We start from the raw sequence: 25608 nt of genomic DNA, 5'->3' as shown, positions 1-25608 counted from the left end.
GAGAAACAACCCAACTTCATACTTTTGACAGTCCCTTTCTTCCTCTCTCTCTCGCTCTCTCTCTCTTATTGTATCCCCTAAACTCTCTAGAACTTTCTAGACTTTTCACTTAAAGACATCATTGGTTGTCGTGGCAACGGCCTTATTGCTCAATGTGAAATATTAACCCTGTTATTTGATTTTCAGCTCAGTAGTATCCCGAGATGCTGAACACATCGGGGAATTACACCGGCTGTCAGCCTCAAACAATTAACCCCTTCATCCCCATCATTCTGAGCATCATCTTCTTTGTTGGCTTCATTCTGAACTGTATCAGTCTATGGATTTTCAGGTTTCGGGTAAAACAATGGAACTCAACAGTGGTTCTCCAGTTCAATTTGGCCATCTCCGATGCCATCATCTGTCACAACTGAGGGCCTGAGCTGACGGGAGGCAGCCTCAGTTGTAGGGGCTGAGATGTAACGAACCTGGGAGGTTGTATCAGACCCCTAGACATGTAAGTAACATGTAGAATAACTGCCCGAAGGCGTGACCACGACAACCAGGATAAAAGTCAATGATGTTTATTATGACAAACTCCGTAACACAGCAGCAGTAAAAGGAAACATAAAAGTCAACAGAGGATAAATACAATTCCTGGGTACTACAGGGTGGCAAGGGCCACAGGCACTGGTAGTGTGAGACAGTTCTTATAGTCTTCTAGTTGGAAAGTCCTTACCAGGCCTGACTGTAGCAATGGAGAGAACCCAGGATCGTACCAGCCGGTGTTCCAGGAAAGGCTGGGCTGCTGAAGATAAAACGGCTGCTGTGGATACTGGCTGGAACCAGACTGTTGTTGATACGGAGTGGATACTGGCTGGGACCAGTTAAATAATAAACGAACTTGAGAGCGATGAAATAATAATGAAGTTTGGAGTTTGAGAGCGGTGAAATAATAATACCGGTGGAGAGTGGTAAACTGCAGAAAAGGACACCGGCCCTTTAAGAGAAGCTGTACACTGCTGGAAGCTGGGCTGGAAGCAGGTGATTGTTTGAGAGCGGTGAAATAATAATACCGGTGGAGAGTGGTAAACTGCAGAAAGGACACCGGCCCTTTAAGAGAAGCTGTACACTGCTGGAAGCTTGGCTGGAAGCAGGTGATTGTTTGAGAGCGGTGAAATAATAATACCGGTGGAGAGTGGTAAACTGCAGAAAGGACACCGGCCCTTTAAGAGAAGCTGTACACTGCTGGAAGCTGGGCTGAAAGCAGGTGATAGTTGTAACTGGACACAGGTGAGTCCAGAATGGATCGGAGAGTCAGGCTACACCGCAGATGGAATGCTGGTGCGGGTCTCTATAGCAGAAGTCTGGAGACAGGAGCTGGAACCTGGAAGACAACCACAGGAGAGAGACAAACTGGAACTAGGTTAGACAACCAAAGCACTGACGCCTTCCTTGCTCAGGCACAGCTTACTTATACCTGCAGCAAGGAAGGGGTTGGCTAGGCAATTATGCAAATCAACAATACAGACAGCAGATTGGTGGAAATGATCAGATGGCAAAATCCAAGATGGCTGCGCCCATGCAGACACCCGGAGGGAAGTTTGGTTTGTAATCCATGTGAGAATTGAAGCAGCAATGGTGGCGCCGGCCACAGGAGACAGGAGACGCCAGACTGATGAATGCACATTTAACCACGCGGGCACAGCGGAGGCCGCGGCTGATGAAATCACCACTCTGACATTCTGCATGTGGAAACTCAGGAACAGCGGGATCCGGTCCTGGAACGCTGAGCCAGCCTTAGGAGGCATCTGAAGGGTAAGTAATGACGTCCAGATACCCGGATCGTGACAGCACCCCCCCCTTTAGGAGTGGCCCCAGGACACTTCTTAGGCTTTAAAGGAAACTTTGCGTGGAAATTTCGGACCAAGGCAGGAGCATGGACGTCTGAGGCATTGGTCCAAGAGCGTTCTTCAGGACCATAGCCCTTCCAGTCAATGAGGTATTGTAACTGACCGTAACGGAAACGTGAGTCCAAAATCTTGGCCACCTCGTACTCGACTCCCCGTTGAGTCTGAACTTTGGGAGCTGGAGGAAGTGCGGAATGAAACCGATTCAGGATCAGCGGTTTCAACAAAGAAACATGAAATGTCCTGGGTATTTTCAAGAAGGATGGTAACTGTAACCTGTAGGCAACAGGATTGATGACTTGTTCAACCTTGAAGGGTCCGATGTAGCGAGGTGCAAATTTCATGCTGGGAACTCTCAACCTCAAATTCTTCGTGGACAACCACACACGATCACCCACCTTGAGAGCAGGAACCGCTCTACGCTTCCTATCGGCAAACTTCTTATACCTGAATGAGGCTTTAAGCAGGGCTGCGCGGACGTTCCTCCAGTTATTTGAAAACTGACGCAAGGTGACATCCACTGCTGGAACAGAAGTTGCGGGAAGCGGTTGGAATTCTGGGACTTTAGGGTGGAATCCATAATTAATGAAGAATGGTGTAGAAGTGTTATGCACACCAGTGCCTGCAGGAAAGTACTAGTGTCAGAACTGTTATGCACTCCAGTGTCTGCAGGAATGTACTGGTGTTTGAACTGTTATGCAAAACAAATGGACTCACAGACAAACTGGGGAATATGACATAATGTACACAGAAGGTGATAGGGTAACAAAATACACACAAAGTGAACAGAGAAGCCCAGAGGCTAAGGAACTGGGTATCTCCCTTGTATTAGAACTGCTCAGATGGAAAAAGCAAGATGTTGTGTTTTAATACGTAGAGAACCCGAAATGCTGTTGCTAAGGGCAACAGCAAAACCCTAAAGGGTTACCAACGGGTGTGGCAGTAAACTCCTTGGTCAGAGATGGAATGATAGACACAAGGAGAGTCTCCACAATCCTAATTCTCACTTGCAGTGCACAGGTTTTAGCTTACTGCCAATAAACTGACCCCTGACACCTAGCACAGTGAGACAGGATTAGACAGGCAAGTCTTAGAATACAGCCGCAAACTTGCTAAGTTCACAGAGTAGTAACAGAACCCCAGCAAGCTAAACGACTGACTCCAGTCTTACTGCTAGGTCTGGATTGGCAGAGTGTAATACCAAATCCCCAGGCCTATTTGCAGTAAGCAACAAACAAATACAAAGCTACACAGTACTGGCTAACTTTCATGAACTGACTAACCAACAAAGATTCAGCAGCATCTGCTTACCCTGAAAAGAGGCCTTATAAAGCAGGTGCTGTCCACGCCCCACTCAGACCTCACAGACTGTGAGCACAAAAACCAGCACCGGATCCCCTGCCGTGCACAGAGCCTATAACCACTGCACAGCAAAAGACCCGAACCGGAGTATCAGCTGCGCTCAGGTTACTCCACTAGCACTTGTCTCCCGGTTGCCATGACGACGTGGCAGCACAGGGCAGGAGACCCTAACAGTACCCCCCCTCTAACGAGGGGTCAAAGAACCCCTACCACCGGGTTTATCGGGGAACTGCGAGAAGAAAGAGCGTATCAGTCTGGGGGCATGAAGATCACAACTGCGCACCCACGACCGCTCCTCCGGGCCATACCCCTTCCAGTGCACCAAAAATGACAGCCGACCCCGAACCACCTTGGAGTCAAGAATCCTTTCAACAACAAACTCCCTCTGGCCACGTATCAGAAGAGGGGAAGGTCTTCCACTGGAAGAAGGATTACTAATCGCCCGTTTTAAAAGGGAACAATGAAATGTTTTATTGATACCCAAAGAACGGGGCAGATCTAACTGAAATGCCACCGGATTGATAACCCTGGTGATCTTATAAGGGCCGATGAACCGGGGCCCTAACTTATGAGATGGCTGTCTCAACTTCAAATTCTTGGTAGACAACCAGACGAAGTCTCCTAATTTGAAGCTGCAGGGTCTTTTCCGCTTATCAAAAACCCTTTTGGTCACTAATGACACAGACACAAGGGCTTTCTTCACTTTCCGCCAAATACCTCTAAGGACCGAAACCACAGAGGAACCACCAGGCGTGGAGTCCAGGGGGTCAAAAGAATTGGCCTTAGGATGATGCCCATACACACAAAGGAAGGGAGAGATCCCTGTAGCAGAGTGAGCCGCGTTGTTATAGGCAAACTCCGCCATGGACAGATGAGCAACCCAGTCAGTCTGACACTTGGAGACATAACACCTGAGGAACTGCTCCAAGGACTGGTTCACCCTTTCAGTCTGCCCATTAGACTGCGGATGGTAGCCTGACGACAAGCTGACAGAAATCTGGAGATCGGAACAAAATGCCCTCCAGAATTTGGCCACAAACTGGGATCCGCGGTCAGAGACCACATCAAGTGGCAACCCGTGGAGACGCACAACATGCAGCATAAATAATTCAGACAGGCGTCTGGCTGATGGCAGCCCAACCAGTGGAACGAAGTGCGCCATCTTCGAAAACCTGTCAACGACAACCCAGATGGCTGTCATCCCCGACAATTTGGGCAAGTCCACCACAAAATCCATTGAAATGTGGGTCCATGGCTTAGATGGGATAGAGAGTGGATGTAATGGGCCAACAGGAACCCCTCTAGGAGTCTTATTTCGGGCACAGATGTCACATGCCCGAACCCACTGATCCACATCCTTAGCCACCGAGGGCCACCACACCGCCCTAGATAGCAACTCCCGAGTTCTGGCAATACCCGGGTGACCTGCCGACTTCTTGGCATGGAATTCCAGGAACACTCGCTGTCTTAACCTAGGAGGCACAAACAAAAGACCTACCGGAAGGTCTGGAGGAGCCTGCTCCTGTGCTCTAAGGACTAATGATAAGAGGTCCTGGGTAATGCCCACTTTAATACATGATGGGGAAACAATGGGCAACGGCTCCTCGGTGGTCTCCTGGATTGGAGCAAAACTCCGCGAGAGCGCATCAGCCTTGATGTTTTTTGACCCAGGGCGATATGTTATCAAAAAATTAAAGCGAGCAAAAAACAAAGCCCATCGTGCCTGCCTGGCATTGAGACGCTTCGCTGACTCTAAATATGCCAGATTCTTATGGTCAGTGAGAATTGAGACCACAAACTTAGCCCCCTCAAGCCAGTGTCTCCACTCCTCGAGTGCATCCTTAATAGCCAACAATTCCCGGTTACCCACGTCATAATTCATCTCGGCAGGCGAAAATTTACGGGAAAAGTAAGCACAGGGATGAAGGCGATTATCAGACACTCCCATCTGAGAAAGCACTGCCCCAATACCCATCTCAGAGGCATCCACCTCCACCACAAAAGGACGCTCTGGATCTGGGTGTCGCAGCACCTTGGCCGAAACAAATGCCCTTTTGAGACGGGCAAAAGCCACTTTAGCCTCACAAGACCAGTGAGCAACATCCGCCCCTTTCTTAGTGAGTGCCACCAAGGGCGCCACTATAGACGAAAATCCAGCGATAAATCGTCTATAAAAATTTGCAAAGCCCAGGAAACGCTGAAGCGCCTTCAAACTAGTGGGCTGCACCCAATCCAGGACTGCCTGTACCTTGGAACCCTCAATTTGGAAACCTTCTGGGGAGATAATATATCCTAGAAATGCGATTTGCTGAACTTCAAATTCGCACTTCTCCAGCTTCGCCCCAAGCCGGTGGTCTCTGAGTTTCTGGAGGACTAAGCGTACATGCTTCCGATGTTCCTCCAGGGAATGGGAGAAGATTAGGATGTCATCTAAGTATACAACTAAGAATCTATCCAAATATTCCCTGAGCACATCATTCATGAAATCCTGGAAGACTGCCGGGGCATTACAGAGCCCAAAAGGCATCACCAAATATTCATAATGCCCTGAGTGGGTATTAAAGGCAGTCTTCCATTCATCCCCCTCTCTTATTCGGATTAGATTGTACGCACCGCGTAGGTCAATCTTAGAAAAAATGGTGGCAGTACGAAGCTGGTCAAACAAGACCGAAATGAGAGGCAGTGGGTATGAGTTTTTAATCGTGATACGGTTCAATTCCCTGAAGTCGATGCAGGGTCGCAACGAACCGTCCTTTTTACCCACGAAGAAGAACCCCGACCCAACTGGAGACTGTGAAGGTCTGATAAATCCCTTAGCCAAGTTCTCCTGAATGTACTCTGCCATAGCCTGAGTCTCAGGACGTGACAGGGAGTACAACCTGCTCTTGGGAAGCTTAGCATTTGGCAACAAATCAATGGCACAGTCATAGGGGCGATGGGTAGGTAGTACCTCTGCAACTTTTTTGGAGAACACGTCCGCAAAATCTGCATAACACCCTGGCAATCCTGGCAAACTTAGCTGCGAGAGCCTGACTGGAAGGCTCAAGCAACTCCTGAAACAATCAGTACCCCAACTAAGAATCTCCCCAGAGACCCAGTCAAATTGAGGATTGTGGGCCCTTAACCAGGGTAACCCCAACACCAATGGGGCAAAAGTACAGACAGTCACATAAAAGGACAATTTTTCAGAGTGTGTGGCTCCAATAAACAAAGAAATCTGGCTAGTGCAAGAGGTAATTTTACCTTGGGATAATGGTTCCCCGTTTAACCCACAAATCTCAATTTCCGATGCCAAGGGTACTAAGGGAACAGAGTGTTTCAGGGCGAATTGGCGGTCCATAAAAACCCCGTCGGCCCCACTGTCCACAAAGGCCTCAGTCTTGACAGTTTGACCGAGGATCTTCAAGGTCACCGGAATGATAAAAGTCTTCTTGGGAAATTCTGACTTCTGGCCTGACAGGATATTTCCCATCACCCTCAGGCCCTGAAGTTTTCCGGCTTTTCTGGGCATGATACTACCACATGACCTTTATTCCCACAGTACAAACACAACCCCTGCTGTCTCCTCCGCGTCTTCTCACGCGAGGAGAGGCGGGTAGCCCCAATCTGCATAGGCTCCTCAGAAAATTCCTCAGAGTCTGAGGTTCCCTTGGGAAGGAAGGAAATCTCAGTCTCCCTTTCAAGCCTACGCTCTCTCAGCCGTCTATCCACCCGGATGGATAAGTGCATGAGCTGATCCAAGCTATCAGGCAAGGGATATTGTACCAGTTGGTCCTTTATCTGGTTAGAAAGACCTCTTCGGTACTGGTGTCTCAGGGCTGGGTCATTCCACTGGGTATCATGGGCCAACCTCCGAAACTCCGTACAGTAAACCTCAACTGGCCTTCGCCCTTGCTTAAGGATCGAAATCTGAGCCTCGGCTGAGGCCGTCTTGTCAGGGTCATCATACAACATGCCCAGTGCCGTAAAAAAAGCATCAACACTTTTAAGCGACGGACAGTCAGGCTGCAACCCATATGCCCAGACCTGTGGGTCTCCTTGTAGCAAGGAAATCACTATGCCCACCCGCTGAATCTCCGACCCAGAAGACTGAGGCCTAAGCCGGAAGTATAGCTTGCAGCTCTCCTTGAAACAAAAGAACTGCGAGCGATCTCCAGAAAAACGATCCGGGAGATTTACTTTTGGCTCCTTAACCCCTGCAGGTGCTGCTGCTGCGGGAGCTCCGCCAGCAGCCTGGGAGGTGTGCATTTTAATGGACAAATCATTAAATTGTCAAGTCAGGACCTGCACCTGATCGACCACCTGTTGCAACGTATTTTGAGGGGTATGCTCCATATTCCCACAAAATTTCAACAGGAGTATTAGGCTGCTGAATATGTTATGCACACCAGTGCCTGCAGGAAAGTACTGGTGTCAGAACTGTTATGCACTCCAGTGTCTGTAGGAATGTACTGGTGTTTGAACTGTTATGCAAAACAAATGGACTCACAGACAAACTGGGGAATATGACATAACGTACACAGAAGGTGATAGGGTAACAAAATACACACAAAGTGAACAGAGAAGCCCAGAGGCTAAGGAACTGGGTATCTCCCTTGTATTAGAACTGCTCAGATGGAAAAAGCAAGATGTTGTGTTTTAATACGTAGAGAACCCGAAATGCTGTTGCTAAGGGCAACAGCAAAACCCTAAAGGGTTACCAACGGGTGTGGCAGTAAACTCCTTGGTCAGAGATGGAATGATAGACACAAGGAGAGTCTCCACAATCCTAATTCTCACTTGCAGTGCACAGGTTTTAGCTTACTGCCACTAAACTGACCCCTGACACCTAGCACAGTGAGACAGGATTAGACAGGCAAGTCTTAGAATACAGCCGCAAACTTGCTAAGTTCACAGAGTAGTAACAGAACCCCAGCAAGCTAAACGACTGACTCCAGTCTTACTGCTAGGTCTGGATTGGCAGAGTGTAATACCAAATCCCCAGGCCTATTTGCAGTAAGCAACAAACAAATACAAAGCTACACAGTACTGGCTAACTTTCATGAACTGACTAACCAACAAAGATTCAGCAGCATCTGCTTACCCTGAAAAGAGGCCTTATAAAGCAGGTGCTGTCCACGCCCCACTCAGACCTCACAGACTGTGAGCCCAAAAACCAGCACCGGATCCCCTGCCGTGCACAGAGCCTATAACCACTGCACAGCAAAAGACCCGAACCGGAGTATCAGCTGCGCTCAGGTTACTCCACTAGCACTTGTCTCCCGGTTGCCATGACGACGTGGCAGCACAGGGCAGGAGACCCTAACAAGAAGAAGATGAGGAATGGTATTGATTGTTGTGGCTGAACTCGGCCCAAGGAAGGAGTTGAACCCAGTCATCTTGAGAGGAAGACACATATATACGGAGGAAGGCCTCCAAGTCCTGATTCACCCTCTCGGTTTGACCATTGGTCTGAGGATGATAAGCCGTGGAAAACTTTAACTTGACTTGGAGGGCTTGACACAAACTTCGCCAAAATTTGGCTACAAATTGTACTCCACGATCCGAGATGATCTCTTCAGGAAGACCGTGAAGTCGGAAGATCTCTTGTATAAACACTTGAGCCAACTTGGAAGCTGACGGAAGACCGGTGAGAGGGATGAAATGTGCCATCTTGGTGAACCGGTCAACTACCACCCAGATGGTATTAAACTTGTTGCAGATAGGTAGATAGGAAACAAAGTCCATCGACAAATGGGTCCAAGGTCGACGGGGAACAGATAATGGAACCAGTTGCCCCGCAGGCGACTGGCGGGAGACTTTGTGTTGGGCACACTTTGGGCAGGAGGCAATAAATTCCATAACGTCCTTCTTCAGAGTTGGCCACCAGTAGGACCTAGAAATAAATTCAAGGGTTTTCTGAATGCCTGTATGTCCAGCAAAACGGGAAGCATGGGCCCAATGCATGAGCTTCTTCCTTAGAACTGGCTTAACAAAACTTTTCCCTGGTGGAGGCGTAGAGTCCATCCCTACCGTGGAGAATGCCAACGGATTAATAATAGGATGCTTGTCTGCAGACTCGGACTCATTTTCTTGCTCCCATGAGCGGGAAAGGGCATCGGCCTTACGATTCTGAGAACCCGGACAGAACTGGAGTTTAAAGTCAAACCTAGAGAAGAAAAGTGCCCATCTGGCCTGACGAGGATTCAGACATTGTGCGCCTTTGAGATATAAAAGATTTTTGTGGTCGGTAAGTATGGTGATTGAGTGGGAAGCTCCCTCCAACAGGTATCTCCACTCCTCCAGAGCGAGCTTGATGGCTAGCAACTCCTGATCACCAATGGCATAGTTGCGCTCAGCTGGGGAGAACTTCCGGGAGAAGAAACTGCAAGGATGTAGATGTCCATCTTTGGCCCTCTGGGATAACACTGCTCCTACTCCAACGGAGGAGGCATCTACCTCTAAGATAAAAGGAGAGTCGGTGTCGGGCTGTTTCAGAACTGGTGCAGAGATGAACCGTTGCTTCAGAAGGTGAAAGGCCTGTGTAGCTTCCTCGGACCACTTGGACGGATTAGCACCTTTCTTGGTTAATGCAGTGATAGGCGCTACAATGGTGGAAAAGTCTCGTATAAATTTTCTATAATAATTGGCGAACCCTAAGAACCTCTGGACCCCTTTGAGGCTTAAGGGAATAGGCCAATTCTGGATTGCTTGGAGTTTCTCAGGATCCATCTCTAGTCCGGAACCGGACACAATGTAACCTAGAAACGGAATGGTTTTAACTTCAAACACACACTTCTCCAATTTACAATAGAGGTGATTGACACGGAGACGGGAGAGAACCTCTTTTACCCAGAAACGATGATCTTCGAGATTATTAGCAAAGATGAGATGTCGTCTAGATAAACCACGACATGGCGGTACAAGATGTCCCTGAAGATCTCATTCACGAAGTGCTGGAAGACTGCTGGAGCGTTGCTCAATCCGAAGGGCATGACGAGGTACTCATAATGTCCGTCACGGGTGTTAAAGGCGGTCTTCCACTCGTCACCCTCACGGATTCGGATGAGATTGTAGGCACCCCTCAAGTCCAGCTTTGTGAAAATGGTTGCACCACTAACTCTATCAAAGAGCTCGGTAATCAGGGGTAAAGGGTATCGGTTCTTGACGGTAATGTCGTTCAGACCTCTGTAGTCGATGCACGGACGCAGACCACCGTCTTTCTTCTTAACGAAGAAGAAGCCTGCGCCGGCTGGAGAAGAAGATGGTCCGATGAAACCCTTCGCCAGGTTCTCTTTGATGTACTCTTCCATGGAGTGTGTCTCGGGCAGAGACAACGGATAAGTTCGGCCTCGCGGTGGAACCTTCCCTGGAATGAGGTCGATTGGGCAGTCCCATTCTCTATGAGGAGGAAGGATATCAGCAGAGGCTTTACTGAACACATCCGTGAAGTCTTGATATGGAGGAGGCGGAACATCAGTTGACCTGGGGAAGGAAGAACAAACAGGAAGAACTTTGGCTAAACAAGTCTCAGCACAGGAGGGACCCCATGCCAGTATTTGCGTAGTCGTCCAGTCAATTGATGGGTTGTGGAGACGGAGCCATGGAAGGCCTAAAACCACTGGATGTGTGGCTCTTGGAATCACTAAAAAAGAAATATACGGGGGCGTGGCCTGACTGGAGAGACGGCTGGCAGCAGAAAAGCAGAGCTCCTGCTAAAGCCACTCCAAGCACCAGCTGAAACTAACCTAACTGGCCCCTTCCTACCCCTACAGTACCCCCTAGTGCTCTGGTTGCCTGGGCGCTTGGTCTCGGAGCCGGGAGACCGTTTTTACGGTCTTTGCGGGTTGAGGCCTGTGCCGGGTGCCGGAGCCGGGGGCTAAATTTCCAGCCAAGGCCCGACAAAAAGCTCCGTAGGCGGTGCGGAAGACGGAGCTGCCTACGGCAACCGAACATCTGGACCCCCTCACCTTTGTATGCCGCAAGACCTCCGGGACCCTCTCTGCAACAAGGCCGGTGCGGCGTTCATAGGCGGCGGACACCCGGCGCCCGGAGTGAGAAGAGACGGAGGGACCCGCGAGGCCGCACTTCCGGTCCTGCGGCAGCGCGGCTCTCTCTCCCTGCCAGACGCAGACGCTCAGTGAGGAGACAGTCTCCTCTTGGCACCCCTCTCCCCCTGATATTAACAGTACTGTGTTGGGGAGACCTATACACCCCACGGCTAAAGGGGAAGGCTGGAGGGAATCAATTAACACGCTGGGTCTTTTCCAGTACAAGGGTGACAAACGCGCCATAGATCTACTAAGCCTCACTCCCCTCCACCCTCAGCTGATCAAAGCATTCCAGCGTGCTGGTCATCTTCCAGATTACACTGCGGGGAGAAGGGAATGCATCTATATTATCTTCACTGGTGACTCTCAGAAGCGACACTGTTTCTCCAGTCTGCTGCCACAAAGTGAATTACATCTACTACCCCCCTCTGGTCGCCTCGTGCGTGGAAGGTGAGAACGACTAATCCATTACTTATTGATTAATCTTTTGTGGGTGTGCTCATACGGCGATGCCGCTGGCCGGATTGCCGTTATAACGGAGTTACCATACCACTGAATATATTTACCACGCTCTCTAAATCAACCTGCCCGCCTTCCCACATAGATTGGCGACATCAAATTTATACCCGACTGACACAATTACATCCCCCTACCGATTTGGTGAATTACGCCCATACGCTGTCTGCCCCCAGCTGACACATTTCGTAGCGATATGTGAACCTACACCACCCGCAGCTGTGATGTAGAATTCTCCACCCTTTCATAACCAACGGCATACCATACCACCTATCCGACCCTCATGAGCTCATAATTACTATTATGGACAAATTCTTAAGTTCTTCTGCACCAAAGCCACAAAGATATAGAAGTGGGAATAAACGCGGAGAGCCGAGTCCCGTATCTCCGCCACTGTCCTTCATCCCTGTTGAATTACAAGACGAAGTTGAGACATCATCCATCATGGCCCCAAAGGCTCCCCCTGCTCCTGCTCCTCCTTCCTATTCGGAAATAGTGAAAGCAATCAAGGAAACCGTGGAACCGTTACTACAAGCACAGGCGGACAAACTTATGACTGCGGTATCAGACCTTAAATCAGAGCTTGGGTCTATGTCTCGCAGAATCTCAGTGAATGAGAATAGGATTGGAGCCAATTTCAAAGAAATAGAAGATCTCAAGGAACAGGTTGTGTCTTTAACATCTTCACGCCAACATATGATGATGAAGATAGACGACCTGGAAAATCGCTCGAAACGTAACAACCTGAGAATTGTGGGGCTTAAAGAATCACTGAAAGGCCCTGATCTTCTAAAGTTTTTACTCTCCGACCTCCCAGGCCTCCTAGGCATCCCGGAAGAACTATCATCGATGGAGATTGAACGTGCTCATAGACTGGGTCCGCCACGCGACTCTAACCAAACCAGACCCCGCCCGGTTATCTTTAAATGTTTGAACTTTAAACATAAAGAGTTGATGTGGTCTGCGGCGCGAAGTCAGGGCCCATTTCACTGGGATGGCCAACGGCTGTTTCTCTTCCAAGATTATTCCGCAGAAGTCTCTAGAGCCAGAAGAGAAATGTCCCCATTATGCTCTCACCTAGTGAAAAGTGGTATCCGATTTGCTCTCCTTTATCCTGCGCGGCTGCGCATTTTCACGCCACAAGGTCCGAAGGATTTCACTTCAGTGGACTCAGCCAAGGAATTTATGACGGAGCTCGAAGGGCCCATGCGGTCACCCTCAGAGTCACGCCCGTCTCTTCCAAACGGAGCCGATGACGACATTTGAAGCTTGATTTCAGGTCTTAGTTCATATTATTGGGTAGATCGATATAGTTAATATTTCTCATATATTGCGGGGTGGATTTGATTGATTGGATTTAATTGCAATCGGGTTAGCTTATTAATCACTCCATTCTCTTTATTTGAGAGTCATAACAATGTTTCTGAAGTTCATTATCTAGGTATTGCCTGTTGGTTATGCTGTTATTCTCTTTTTTTTGTTAGTGATGTTCTACATTACAGCGAGCCCATGCAGACAGTTTATACTGATGTATACTAGTGGGAACGCTCCCATATATTGTTCTTGTCTTGACCTCTATGTTTACTTTCTTTTCTACTTTCTGACTTTTTCTTTCTTCATCTCTACTTCTCCTCCCCTGAAGATGCTTAGCTGGTGGGAATGGGAACTGTCTGTGTTCAGGATACTCTGGAGTACTTATATAAGAAATCTTATTGTCACAGGCCCTATTAAGGCCCTCATGTGTTCTCCTACTGGGGATATAAATGGCACAACTTAATATAATATCGTGGAATGTCAGGGGAATTAATTCTCCTATTAAACGGAGACGTATCCTTACCTACTTAAATAAAATAAAAGCGGATGTCTCTATGCTTCAAGAGACGCATTTGACCCCTGCTGAACACGCTAAACTTACCATGCTTAGACAAGAAGTCGTAGCTTTTTCTTCTTTCTCCTCTAAGGCAAGAGGGGTGGCAATCCTTATCCGTAAGGGGGTGGCCTTGGATGTACACCATCAGATTATAGACCCTCTGGGTAGATACATTGTTCTAGATATAACTTTGGAGGGCTCCAGACTGACCTTGTGCAATGTTTATGCCCCAACTACCTATGATAAATCATTCTATCTAGAAATAACAAATATTCTTCGCCCATATTCGCATGCCTCCCTTATTGTTGGAGGAGATATGAATATGGTGTCCTCCCTGGTCTTGGACAGGAAGGGTACCTCGTCTCAGAGGACCCGACTTCCCAAGATCAATCTAGATTACATGTCTGCACAACTGGGACTGATTGATGTATGGCGTCTTCATAACCCCGTAGAATTGGAATATACTTACTACTCTTCAACACATAATTCCTTTTCACGTATTGATTATTTCTTCGTTTCCACTGATCTGTCCACCAGGATCACTGAGGCAACTATCAAACCCATAACCATTTCAGACCATGCCCCTATATCAATAACATTACAGGGTAGACTCACTTTAGGTACTAACTCCCATTGGAGATTCCCTGCTAAGATGGCGGCTTCTCCAGACTTTAAAAATATGCTGACGACATCTTGGGAATCTTACGCACTTAATAACTCTACCCACGCGTCTGATCCCGCATTGTTTTGGCAGACAGCCAAAGCTGTCTTGCGAGGAAACATAATTGCATACATGACGAAATATAAACGAGACCAAGACACCGCCTATAGGACGGCACAGTCTGAACTCACTTCCTCATTTCAAAAGTTTAAATCCTCATCCACGCTATCTAACAAACAGAAATATAGAGACGCTAAGACTCAATTTGATCATACTCTGACACAAATGGACAATAAATTCCTTATTGTAGGTAAATACAAATTTTTTCAATATGGGGATAAGCCTAGCCGAATGCTCTCCAATCTCCTTAAATCTGATAAGGGACCCCAACATGTAACTGCTCTGAAAGACCCTTCCTCTGGTGTACAATCTGAGGGGACAATGATCACAGATATTTTTCACTCCTTTTATACCGATCTTTACTCACACAGCGAGGTCGAACAAGCTACTAAAAACTCCTTTTAGGAAAAAATACAGCTGCCTCAGATCTCCCCAGATCAGTCGGACTCTCTCATGACCCCTATCACTGTCGCTGAAGTGACAGAAGCTATTAAAACCCTTAAACCACTGAAAACCCCGGGCCCAGATGGTTTATCTGGGGAATTCTTTAAATTGCTTTCCCCTAAAATAGTAGACTCTCTAACGGACTTTTTTAATTCTATTTTTTCCGACCTTACTATCCCACGATATTTCAACTCGGCCCTGCTTCGAGTTATACCCAAACCTGGTAGAGACCCGTTACTCCCGTCCTCTTACCGCCCTATCTCCTTACTTAATGTAGACTACAAACTGTTTACTAAACTGTTGGCAGACCGCCTAAAATTTATCCTGCCTGAAATAATTCATGAAGACCAAACTGGTTTTATCTCAGGTAGACACTCTGTAACCAATATCCGTAAGGTTTTGACAGTTATACAGTCCCTGAGCGGGGCGGAGACGGGTGATCCCACTTTCCTATTGTCCTTAGACGCCGAAAAGGCGTTCGATTTGGTGACGTGGGACCACCTGTTTGAGACACTCCAACGTTTCGGATTTCCTGACAGATTTATAACCGTTATACGCACTATCTATCATAATGCATCCACGCAAGTTTTCACAAACAGATATCTATCACGACCCTTAATGATCCATAGGGGGACTAGACAGGGATGCCCCTTATCCCCTCTGCTTTTTGCGGCTGCATTAGAACCACTGGCCATAGCACTGAGACACTTACCAACCTTTTCCGGGATCTCGGTAGGAGGAAGAGAAGTCAAACTTGGATTATTCGCAGATGATATGATTTTATTTGTCTCCAACCCCCGTATTTCGATACCAGCGATTTTCGACACCATACACTGTTTTAGTACCTTTGCCGGCTACCGCATAAATACACATAAATCTGAACTGCTCCCACTGACTAACATAAAAGACCCTCACACCTATACTGATTTCGCTTCTCAATTTACGCTGACCCCTACTAAACTAAAATACTTGGGTATTAATATCCCTTCAGAACTCTCCCGGCTGTATATATTCAATTACACTCCCATTATTCAACAAATTAAAACACGATTAGAAACCTGGAAAGATCTTAAACTCTCTCTACTAGGCAGGATAGTGGTGATAAAATCAGTTATATTCCCTAAACTGGCTTATCTGCTCCAAATGCTCCCTGTTACGATTACTAAACAAGACTCCCTACTCTGCTCGCAAATATTTTCAAAATTCATATGGAAAAACGCTAGACCTCGCATGCCCAAAGCCCGAACTTATATTAACAAACGAAAAGGTGGTCTGAGTATGCCCAATGTGACGATGTTTGCTAGAGCAGCACTATTTAAATTCGCATCAGATTGGCTGCTCCGGTCAGATCTATATACGAACCTGGAATTGGAGGAAGCATTATTTTTTCCTTATTCCCCTGCAGCGTTGCTTCACACACCACTCTCCAAAATACCCCAGGAACTAAAGACTAATATTCTGTTTTGGGACACTTATAAGGCCTGGATCTCCATTCATAAATTATTCCATACTAACCCCTTTGAGTCACCGTATATTCCCTTATGGGGCAACCCTAATTTTCCCTCCTCCTTAGACAATCGACAATTCTACACATGGAAATGTAAAGGAATACATTCTATCAGGGATGTCTTTGATCCTGGTGGACAGATGCTCTCCTTTCAGCAACTACGTGACAGATTTTCTTTGCCCCACACTAATTTCTTTATGTATCTCCAAACACGCCACTACATCACCTCCCTAGGTGACCCCCTGGGTAAAAACACCTCCACTCGAACAATACTCGATACTCTCACATTTTGCAGACATAACCCATTCAAAATTCGCTACCTTTATACTGATCTGATTGAGATGTCAGCCCCCTCTTGGTCCCCTCTCTCTGCTTCATGGAGTCGGGAACTCCCAGAGACACCCACGATGGATGAGGTGTCTAAGAACACTGAACTGGTTCTTAAAGCCCTAAAATCTGCCACACTGCAGGAAATACATTTAAGAACTTTAAACAGGATGTATATAGCCCCCTCTCAAAGACAACACTTCCGCCCCGATGAAACGGGCAGTTGCCCTAAATGTGGAGAGAGTGGAGCATCCCTCACGCACAATTTCTGGTTATGTGGGAAAATCAAACGGTTCTGGCGTAAGTTTCTCCAATATCTATCCCGTTTACTTAAATTACCCCTTCCAGAAGAGGTGGGCCCGTTGCTGTTTGCGGACTTTACATCCTGGCTGTCGCAGTTTGACCTGGCTTCTATGATTCCGCTGCTGACTGTGATGGTCACGGTGGCGAAACAGGTGATACTGAGGCATTGGATATATAAGACTGCGCCATCAATGGGAGAATGGGAATCTGCCTTACTAGATATACTGTTTTGCGAGAGGCGAATGGCCACTTTTCAAATTGAAAATGGAGTGAAGCTTTTCCACAAAAAATGGGGAACCTACATAGAGACTTTACCCCTAGAAAGGCGTGAATGTATCTGGAAGGTATTTCGCGACACTACATGGTATTGGACTAGTCGGACAATGGGGAACATTACTTGACCACAGGTGGGATGAAGGTTGGACTTTACTGAAATGCCTTACTCACAACGTAGACAGTCCTCATCAGGGAATAACATAGTATTACACTCACTCCAGACCCATGATCTACTCTCCTGGCCCAAAGTAAGAATCTGATCCCCCCCCCCCCCCCCCCCCCCGGCAACAAACGCTAATCATTTATGCTACCCCGGTACTAGTGCTCTTCCTCTGCTCTCAAGCATACTCTTTTCTCTATTATTTCCTCTCTTTTTCTTTTCTTCCCTTCTCTTTCCTATCCCTACTTTCCTTCAACTGATGTGATATCTAACTCATTTGTTTGGTCTGTTTCTATTTGCTGGAGGAGATGGTGCACACGTGTTAAGCACCCCTCCCCCCCCTCCCTGGTAATACTGCTACCATTGTTACTAGACAGATGAGTTTACATTATTTGCTGTGAATTGCATCTATTTTTCTTCTTTTTCTCTTGCAAAAAAAAACAACAAAAATTGTACAGCCTTCAATTCTCTGTAATTTATTTATACTAGACTATGAATGTATGTCACTGCTGAATAACCTTGTACTTTAATGCCTGACAATGTATGTTGTGACTTTATGGCTGTCTAATAAAGAAATATATAAAAAAAAAAAAAAAAAAAAAATATACTCAGAATGAAGAACTCCCACTCTCAGACGAACTGGAAGAGTCCTTAAGGAAATGACTGCGTCAAAAATCTTGCTGCCATCCACGGCAGTCAAAGAGATGGACGAGGACAGTCTCTCGGTGGGTAGGGACCACCGTTTAACATAAGCTTCGGTTATGAAATTCCCAGCTGCTCCGGAATCAAGGAGGGCAATGACGTTCCTGTAACGTTGAGCAATTTGGAGCGACACTGGGAGGTTACAGTCATGAGGAGATGGAGAGGAGATCATTACTCCTAGCCGGCCCTCTCCTTGGCGAGCTAGGATCTGGAGTTTCCCGGACGTTTGGGACAGGCATTGATAGTGTGCGACGGAGCTGCACAGTAGAGACAGAGAGACTCAGAGAGACGTCTTCGGCGCTCAGCGGGAGATAGACGGGAACGACTAATTTGCATAGGCTCATCCTTGGATGGAGATGGTTGACGAGGAGGAGGAGCAGAAGATTTAGGAGTAGATGATCTTCCTCGCTCGGTTGCTCTCTCTCTGAAACGTAGATCAACCTTCGTGCAAAGAGAAATTAGCTCATCCAATTTAGAGGGCAAGTCTCTGGTAGCTAACTCATCCTTGATGCGTTCTGATAAGCCATGCCAGAATGCAGCATACAGGGCCTCGTCGTTCCATGCTAGTTCGGATGCCAGGATTTTAAACTGTATAAGATACTGTCCCACAGTACGTGTTCCCTGGCGTAAACGAAGAATCTCAGATGAAGCAGATGTTATCCGGCCTGGCTCGTCGAAGATGCGCCTGAATGTAGCTACAAAGTCAGTATAGGAGGATAGCAGGGGATCAGACTTCTCCCATAAAGGTGATGCCCAGTCAAGGGCTGAGCCACTGAGAAGGGAGATGACATAGGCAATTTTGGTACGGTCACTGAAGAAATTGCCAGGTAGAAGCTCAAAGTGGATTTCACATTGATTGAGAAATCCCCTGCAGAACCTTGGAGATCCATCAAATTTTGCTGGCGTTGGAAGATGAAGATGTGGACTGGAAATGGGTAAGGTGGGTGGGGTTACAGCTGGTGTCACTGTAGTGGACGCACCGGACGTGCCAGGTCCACGGAGGGTCGTTTGAATCCCATCCAGCCGTGTAGAGAGATCCTGGAGACAGCGGATGATGTGGCCCTGTGCAGCCTCCTGATGTTCAAGTCGGGCTGCCAGTTCTTGCATCGGCCTGGCCGCTTGATCCTGGTCTCCGGCTGGATTCATTAGGTCAGTGCTTACTGTCACAACTGAGGGCCTGAGCTGACGGGAGGCAGCCTCAGTTGTAGGGGCTGAGATGTAACGAACCTGGGAGGTTGTATCAGACCCCTAGACATGTAAGTAACATGTAGAATAACTGCCCGAAGGCGTGACCACGACAACCAGGATAAAAGTCAATGATGTTTATTATGACAAACTCCGTAACACAGCAGCAGTAAAAGGAAACATAAAAGTCAACAGAGGATAAATACAATTCCTGGGTACTACAGGGTGGCAAGGGCCACAGGCACTGGTAGTGTGAGACAGTTCTTATAGTCTTCTAGTTGGAAAGTCCTTACCAGGCCTGACTGTAGCAATGGAGAGAACCCAGGATCGTACCAGCCGGTGTTCCAGGAAAGGCTGGGCTGCTGAAGATAAAACGGCTGCTGTGGATACTGGCTGGAACCAGACTGTTGTTGATACGGAGTGGATACTGGCTGGGACCAGTTAAATAATAAACGAACTTGAGAGCGATGAAATAATAATGAAGTTTGGAGTTTGAGAGCGGTGAAATAATAATACCGGTGGAGAGTGGTAAACTGCAGAAAAGGACACCGGCCCTTTAAGAGAAGCTGTACACTGCTGGAAGCTGGGCTGGAAGCAGGTGATTGTTTGAGAGCGGTGAAATAATAATACCGGTGGAGAGTGGTAAACTGCAGAAAGGACACCGGCCCTTTAAGAGAAGCTGTACACTGCTGGAAGCTGGGCTGGAAGCAGGTGATTGTTTGAGAGCGGTGAAATAATAATACCGGTGGAGAGTGGTAAACTGCAGAAAGGACACCGGCCCTTTAAGAGAAGCTGTACACTGCTGGAAGCTGGGCTGGAAGCAGGTGATAGTTGTAACTGGACACAGGTGAGTCCAGAATGGATCGGAGAGTCAGGCTACACCGCAGATGGAATGCTGGTGCGGGTCTCTATAGCAGAAGTCTGGAGACAGGAGCTGGAACCTGGAAGACAACCACAGGAGAGAGACAAACTGGAACTAGGTTAGACAACCAAAGCACTGACGCCTTCCTTGCTCAGGCACAGCTTACTTATACCTGCAGCAAGGAAGGGGTTGGCTAGGCAATTATGCAAATCAACAATACAGACAGCAGATTGGTGGAAATGATCAGATTACAAAATCCAAGATGGCTGCGCCCATGCAGACACCCGGAGGGAAGTTTGGTTTGTAATCCATGTGAGAATTGAAGCAGCAATGGCGGCGCCGGCCACAGGAGACAGGAGACGCCAGACTGATGAATGCACATTTAACCACGCGGGCACAGCGGAGGCCGCGGCTGATGAAATCACCACTCTGACATTCTGCATGTGGAAACTCAGGAACAGCGGGATCCGGTCCTGGAACGCTGAGCCAGCCTTAGGAGGCATCTGAAGGGTAAGTAATGACGTCCAGATACCCGGATCGTGACATCATCACTCCGGTAGCTCCACTGATCTTTGTTTACTCTTTGACCGGCCACTGGACCTTCGGGACATTCCTCTGCCAGTGTAAGGTCTTCCTGCTCAGCACTCACATGTATGGAAGCATCTACTTCCTCACATTAATCAGTGTCCACCGATATTTTACTGTTGCTCAGAATGTTAAAAGAACTGCCTGGACCAAGAAGCCTTTCATAACCAAACTGTGCCTCGCTGTCTGGGGATGTCTTCTTCTACAAGGACTTCCCTTTCTCTTTTTTCTAAAGATGTCTGAAGTTCACGGAGTTACAAAGTGTCTTAATTTTCATCAAAGTGAACAAGATGTATTATATTTTGTCTGGAACTGGGTGTTCCTCTTCTTCGGTGCCCTCATTCCTTTCTCCATAACATTGGTCTGCTACAGTCTCCTGAGCCGCTATACCCTCATGATGAATCCTATGAACACTCTCAGCAAAGTCATGGTGTCCAAATCCATACAGACCATATTCATCTCCTTAATTATATTTATAATCTGCATTATTCCCTCACATGTCACCAGGGCAATGGGCGTCACACTCAAATTATTTTTTCCAGCCTTGTGCTCTCTATTTGACAGAGTTGAGGTTGCCTATTATATCATATACATTTTGTCACAAACAAATTGCTTAATTGATCCCATATTATACTGCTTCGCCTCAGACAGATTTAGGCACGCATTCACCGGCTGGTGCAGCTCTCTGTACAGCTGTGGTAACAGTCAGAGATCCTCAACCGATGAAGCTCACGGTAACCAAGTAGAGTCAGCTTCATTAGACCATAGCCGTGGTCCTCTACCGACTGTGAGAGTGTGAGCACGACAGAGATGAAGATATTAGTGTCACATACAGTAGGTGAGAAGAGTGATTTTCAATGGAAATAAGTAACACGCAGTAGTGAAGAAGAACACGATTTCCATATGGTGTATCTATCAATACTTACTACTCTACTCAAGGTCTACCCAGCAGTGGTCAGTTAGTGTTTATGGTTACACAAATTCCAACTAATTCTATAAGTAATTTGTGTGCAAGGAAATTCTATGGCTCATCATTATATAATGTCCAGCTCTTGTCTTCTCATGCTGATGAGAGAGGCTAACGTTTGGGGAAAGTGAATATGAGATCTTAGAGAGCTGATGTGAGATTGCAGTGACAAGGCATAGTAATTTGCTACCGTCAGCCTTTATTTCCCATATATGGAACAGCTCAGCACTTTTTAATAGGTAAAAGAATGATAACTGTATTCCATTTTTGGCAATGTCCCACTTCCACTACCTGTATTATCTGCTGCCTTCTGGTATCTGTTGATCTTGTCTTAAGCTCCTACGTGTAAAATAATGTTAACTATACTGTATATATGTGTGCCAAATAAATACATATTTGTTTATTGCACCGGGTAATGGTTTATGTTATTGGGGTGTGAACAAGATTCCGTCAGCCAGGATCCCGATGGTCAGAATTCCGACCGCGGAATCCCAAAACCATCCCACGTTAACCTGTCTACGTTTTACAAGTCGACCTTTTGCCCCTGCGGACAGTAGCGGATCTTGCCACGGGCAAGCAGGACTTTTGCCCGCGGTGCCGCCTTCCGGAGGGCGCCGCACCAGGGCAAGATCCGCTGCTGCTGTGCCCCCTGCTGCCCGCTGCCTGCTGTGAAGGGAAACTAGACGTGTCTAGTTTCCCTTCGTGGAAAGGTCCTTTACTGTGTGGTGCGTGATGATGTCATCGCGCACCGCACAGCAAAGGTCTTCTCCACGAAGGGAACTAGACGCTACGCGTCTAGTTTCCCTTCGTGGAGGGGACCTTTGCTGTGCGGTGCGCGATGACGTCATCGAGCACCGCACATCATTTCAATCTGTACAGGGGGGCGTAAATGACCACGCCCCCTGTATGAAGCCACGCCCCTATTGCCGCCCGGGGTGCGCAGAGCCCCAGAACCGGCCCTGCCTGCAGACCTAATGCGTGTCTACCGTTAGTGGTAGACCTATTGACTGTAGACCTTTTCAGTGTAGATCTATAGTCCAGATACCTCTACAACACAGAGTCCATTCTGGTGTATAGTGCACAAGACAGACCCCAGTCTGATGACAAATACACAAAACTGAGGCAATTACTTTGGCTGGTGTACATCACAGGGGTAAATTTACTAAGATTCGTATTTTCCCGTTTCAGGTCAAAGTTCAATCACGAATGACATCGAAAGTGTAAAACTGCAACTTTTTGAATTGATTACGACTAATTTACTAAGCTGTCGTATTCGGGGTTTTCTTTTGTTCCGATGTCGATGTCATTCGTGGTTTTTTTTCTATTTTTACGGCAGTGATTAGCAAAACACTGCCGACTTTTTTTACAATCAATCTCGGCCGAATCTGTGTGATCCGTGCTGGGGTTTATTTTTTTATTTTTTTTTAATTAAACACTGTAAAATAATAAAAAAAAATGCGTGGGGTCCCCCCTCCTAAGCATAACCAGCCTCGGGCTCTTTGAGCCGATCCTGGTTGCAAAAATATGGGGGGGGGAAATGACAGGGGTTCCCCCATATTTAAGCAACCAGCATCGGGCTCTGCGCCTGGTCCTGGTCCCAAAAATACGGGGGACAAAAAGAGTAGGGGTCCCCCGTATTTTTAAAACCAGCACCGGGCTCCACTAGCTGGACAGATAATGCCACAGCCGGGGGTCACTTTTATATAGTGCCCTGCGGCCGTTGCATCAAAAATCCAACTAGTCACTCCTGGCCGGGGTACCCTGGGGGAGTGGGGACCCCTTCAATCAAGGGGTCCCCCCCCCCAGCCACCCAAGGGCCAGGGGTGAAGCCCGAGGCTGTCCCCCCCCCATCCAATGGGCTGCGGATGGGGAGGCTGATAGCCTTTGTTGTAAAAAAAAAGATATTGTTTTTAGTAGCAGTACTACAAGGCCCAGCAAGCCTCCCCCGCATGCTGGTAGTTGGAGAACCACAAGTACCAGCATGCGACGGAAAAACGGGCCCGCTGGTACCTGTAGTACTACTACTAAAAAAATACCCAAAAAAAGACAAGACACACACACCGTGAAAGTATAATTTTATTACCTACATACACACATACATACATACTTACCTTAAGTTCCCACGCAGGTCGGTCCTCTTCTCCAGTAGAATCCAAGGGGTACCTGTTGAAGAAATTATACTCACGAGATCCAGGGGTCCAGGCTCCTCGGGAAATCCAGGGGTAATCCACGTACTTGAAAAAAAAAAAAAAAACGGTGTCCCGACCACGAACTGAAAGGGGACCCATGTTTGCACATGGGTCACCTTTCCACGAATGCCAGAAACCCACTTTGACTTCTGTCTAAGTGGGTTTCTTCAGCCAATCAGGGAGCGCCACGTTGTAGCACTCTCCTGATCAGCTGTGTGGTCCTGTCCTCACTGACAGGCAGCACACGGCAGTGTTACAATGTAGCGCCTATGCGCTCCATTGTAACCAATGGTGGGAACTTTCTGCCCTGCGGTTGACCTAAAGTGACGTCACCGCTGAGCAGAAAGTTCCCAGCATTGGTTACAATGTAGCGCATAGGCGCTACATTGTAACACTGCCGTGTGCTGCCTGTCAGTCAGGACAGGAGCACACAGCCGATCAGGAGAGTGCTACAACGTGGCGCTCCCTGATTGGCTGAAGAAACCCACTTAGACATCAGTCAGAGTGGGTTTCTGGCATTCGTGGAAAGGAGTCCCATGTGAAAACATGGGGCCCCTTTCAGTTCGTGGCTCGGCTTTCCGTTTTCTTATTTTATGCAAGTACGTGGATTACCCCTGGATTTCCCGAGGAGCCTGGACCCCTGGATCTCGTGAGTATAATTTCTTCAACAGGTACCCCTTGGATTCTACTGGAGAAGAGGACCGACCTGCGTGGGAACTTAAGGTAAGTATGTATGTATGTGTGTATGTATGTAATAAAATTATACTTTCACGGTGTGTGTGTCTTGTCTTTTTTTGGGTATTTTTTTAGTAGTAGTACTACAGGTACCAGCGGGCCCGTTTTTCCGTCGCATGCTGGTACTTGTGGTTCTCCAAGTACCAGCATGCGGAGGAGGCTTGCTGGGCCTTGTAGTACTGCTACTAAAAACAATATCTTTTCTTTTACAACAAAGGCTATCAGCCTCCCCATCCGCAGCCCATTGGATGGGGGGGGACAGCCTCGGGCTTCACCCCTGGCCCTTGGGTGGCTGGGGGGGGGACCCCTTGATTGAAGGGGTCCCCACTCCCCCAGGGTACCCCGGCCAGGAGTGACTAGTTGGATTTTTGATGCCACGGCCGCAGGGCACTATATAAAAGTGACCCCCGGCTGTGGCATTATCTGTCCAGCTAGTGGAGCCCGGTGCTGGTTTTAAAAATACGGGGGACCCCTACTCTTTTTGTCCCCCGTATTTTTGGGACCAGGACCAGGCGCAGAGCCCGATGCTGGTTGCTTAAATATGGGGGAACCCCTGTCATTTTTTTTCCCATATTTCTGCAACCAGGATCGGCTCAAAGAGCCCGAGGCTGGTTATGCTTAGGAGGGGGGACCCCACGCAATTTTTTTTGAAAAAATAAGCACTTTCCCACCCCTTCCCACTGATATACATGCACGGATCTCATGGATCCGTGCATGCCTATCCAATCACGAATAAAAAAAAAAGGTCTGTTTTTTTTTAGCACTTTTTTACGAGTTGTAATTTTTCACGGCAGTGTTTGTTTGTTTTTTGCTTTGCACTTCTTAGTAAATGACCGAGATTCATACTTAAACAGCCGCGTTTTGACCGATGGTGTATTCATTCGTAATTTTTTACTTGGACTTGCAAAAAATTACGAA

At 47.5% G+C, this 25608-nt stretch overlaps 1 protein-coding gene across 1 annotated transcript in view; it reads left to right on the top strand.

Moving 5' to 3' along the window:
• The first annotated feature begins 203 nt into the window (after positions 1 to 203).
• The window catches only part of LOC134949725 (P2Y purinoceptor 4-like), a 28258-nt gene continuing 2853 nt past the window's right edge, over positions 204 to 25608 (top strand). Inside the window, exons 1-2 of the mRNA XM_063938477.1 lie at positions 204 to 395; positions 20759 to 21533. Of these exons, the coding sequence (XP_063794547.1) occupies positions 204 to 395; positions 20759 to 21533 (967 nt within the window). The remainder of the gene's footprint in view (positions 396 to 20758; positions 21534 to 25608) is intronic.

Source organism: Pseudophryne corroboree, chromosome 8 (assembly GCF_028390025.1).
Source record: "Pseudophryne corroboree isolate aPseCor3 chromosome 8, aPseCor3.hap2, whole genome shotgun sequence".
In the NCBI taxonomy this organism is placed as follows: Eukaryota; Metazoa; Chordata; class Amphibia; order Anura; family Myobatrachidae; genus Pseudophryne; species Pseudophryne corroboree.
This window is presented reverse-complemented; position numbering and strand designations above follow the sequence as displayed.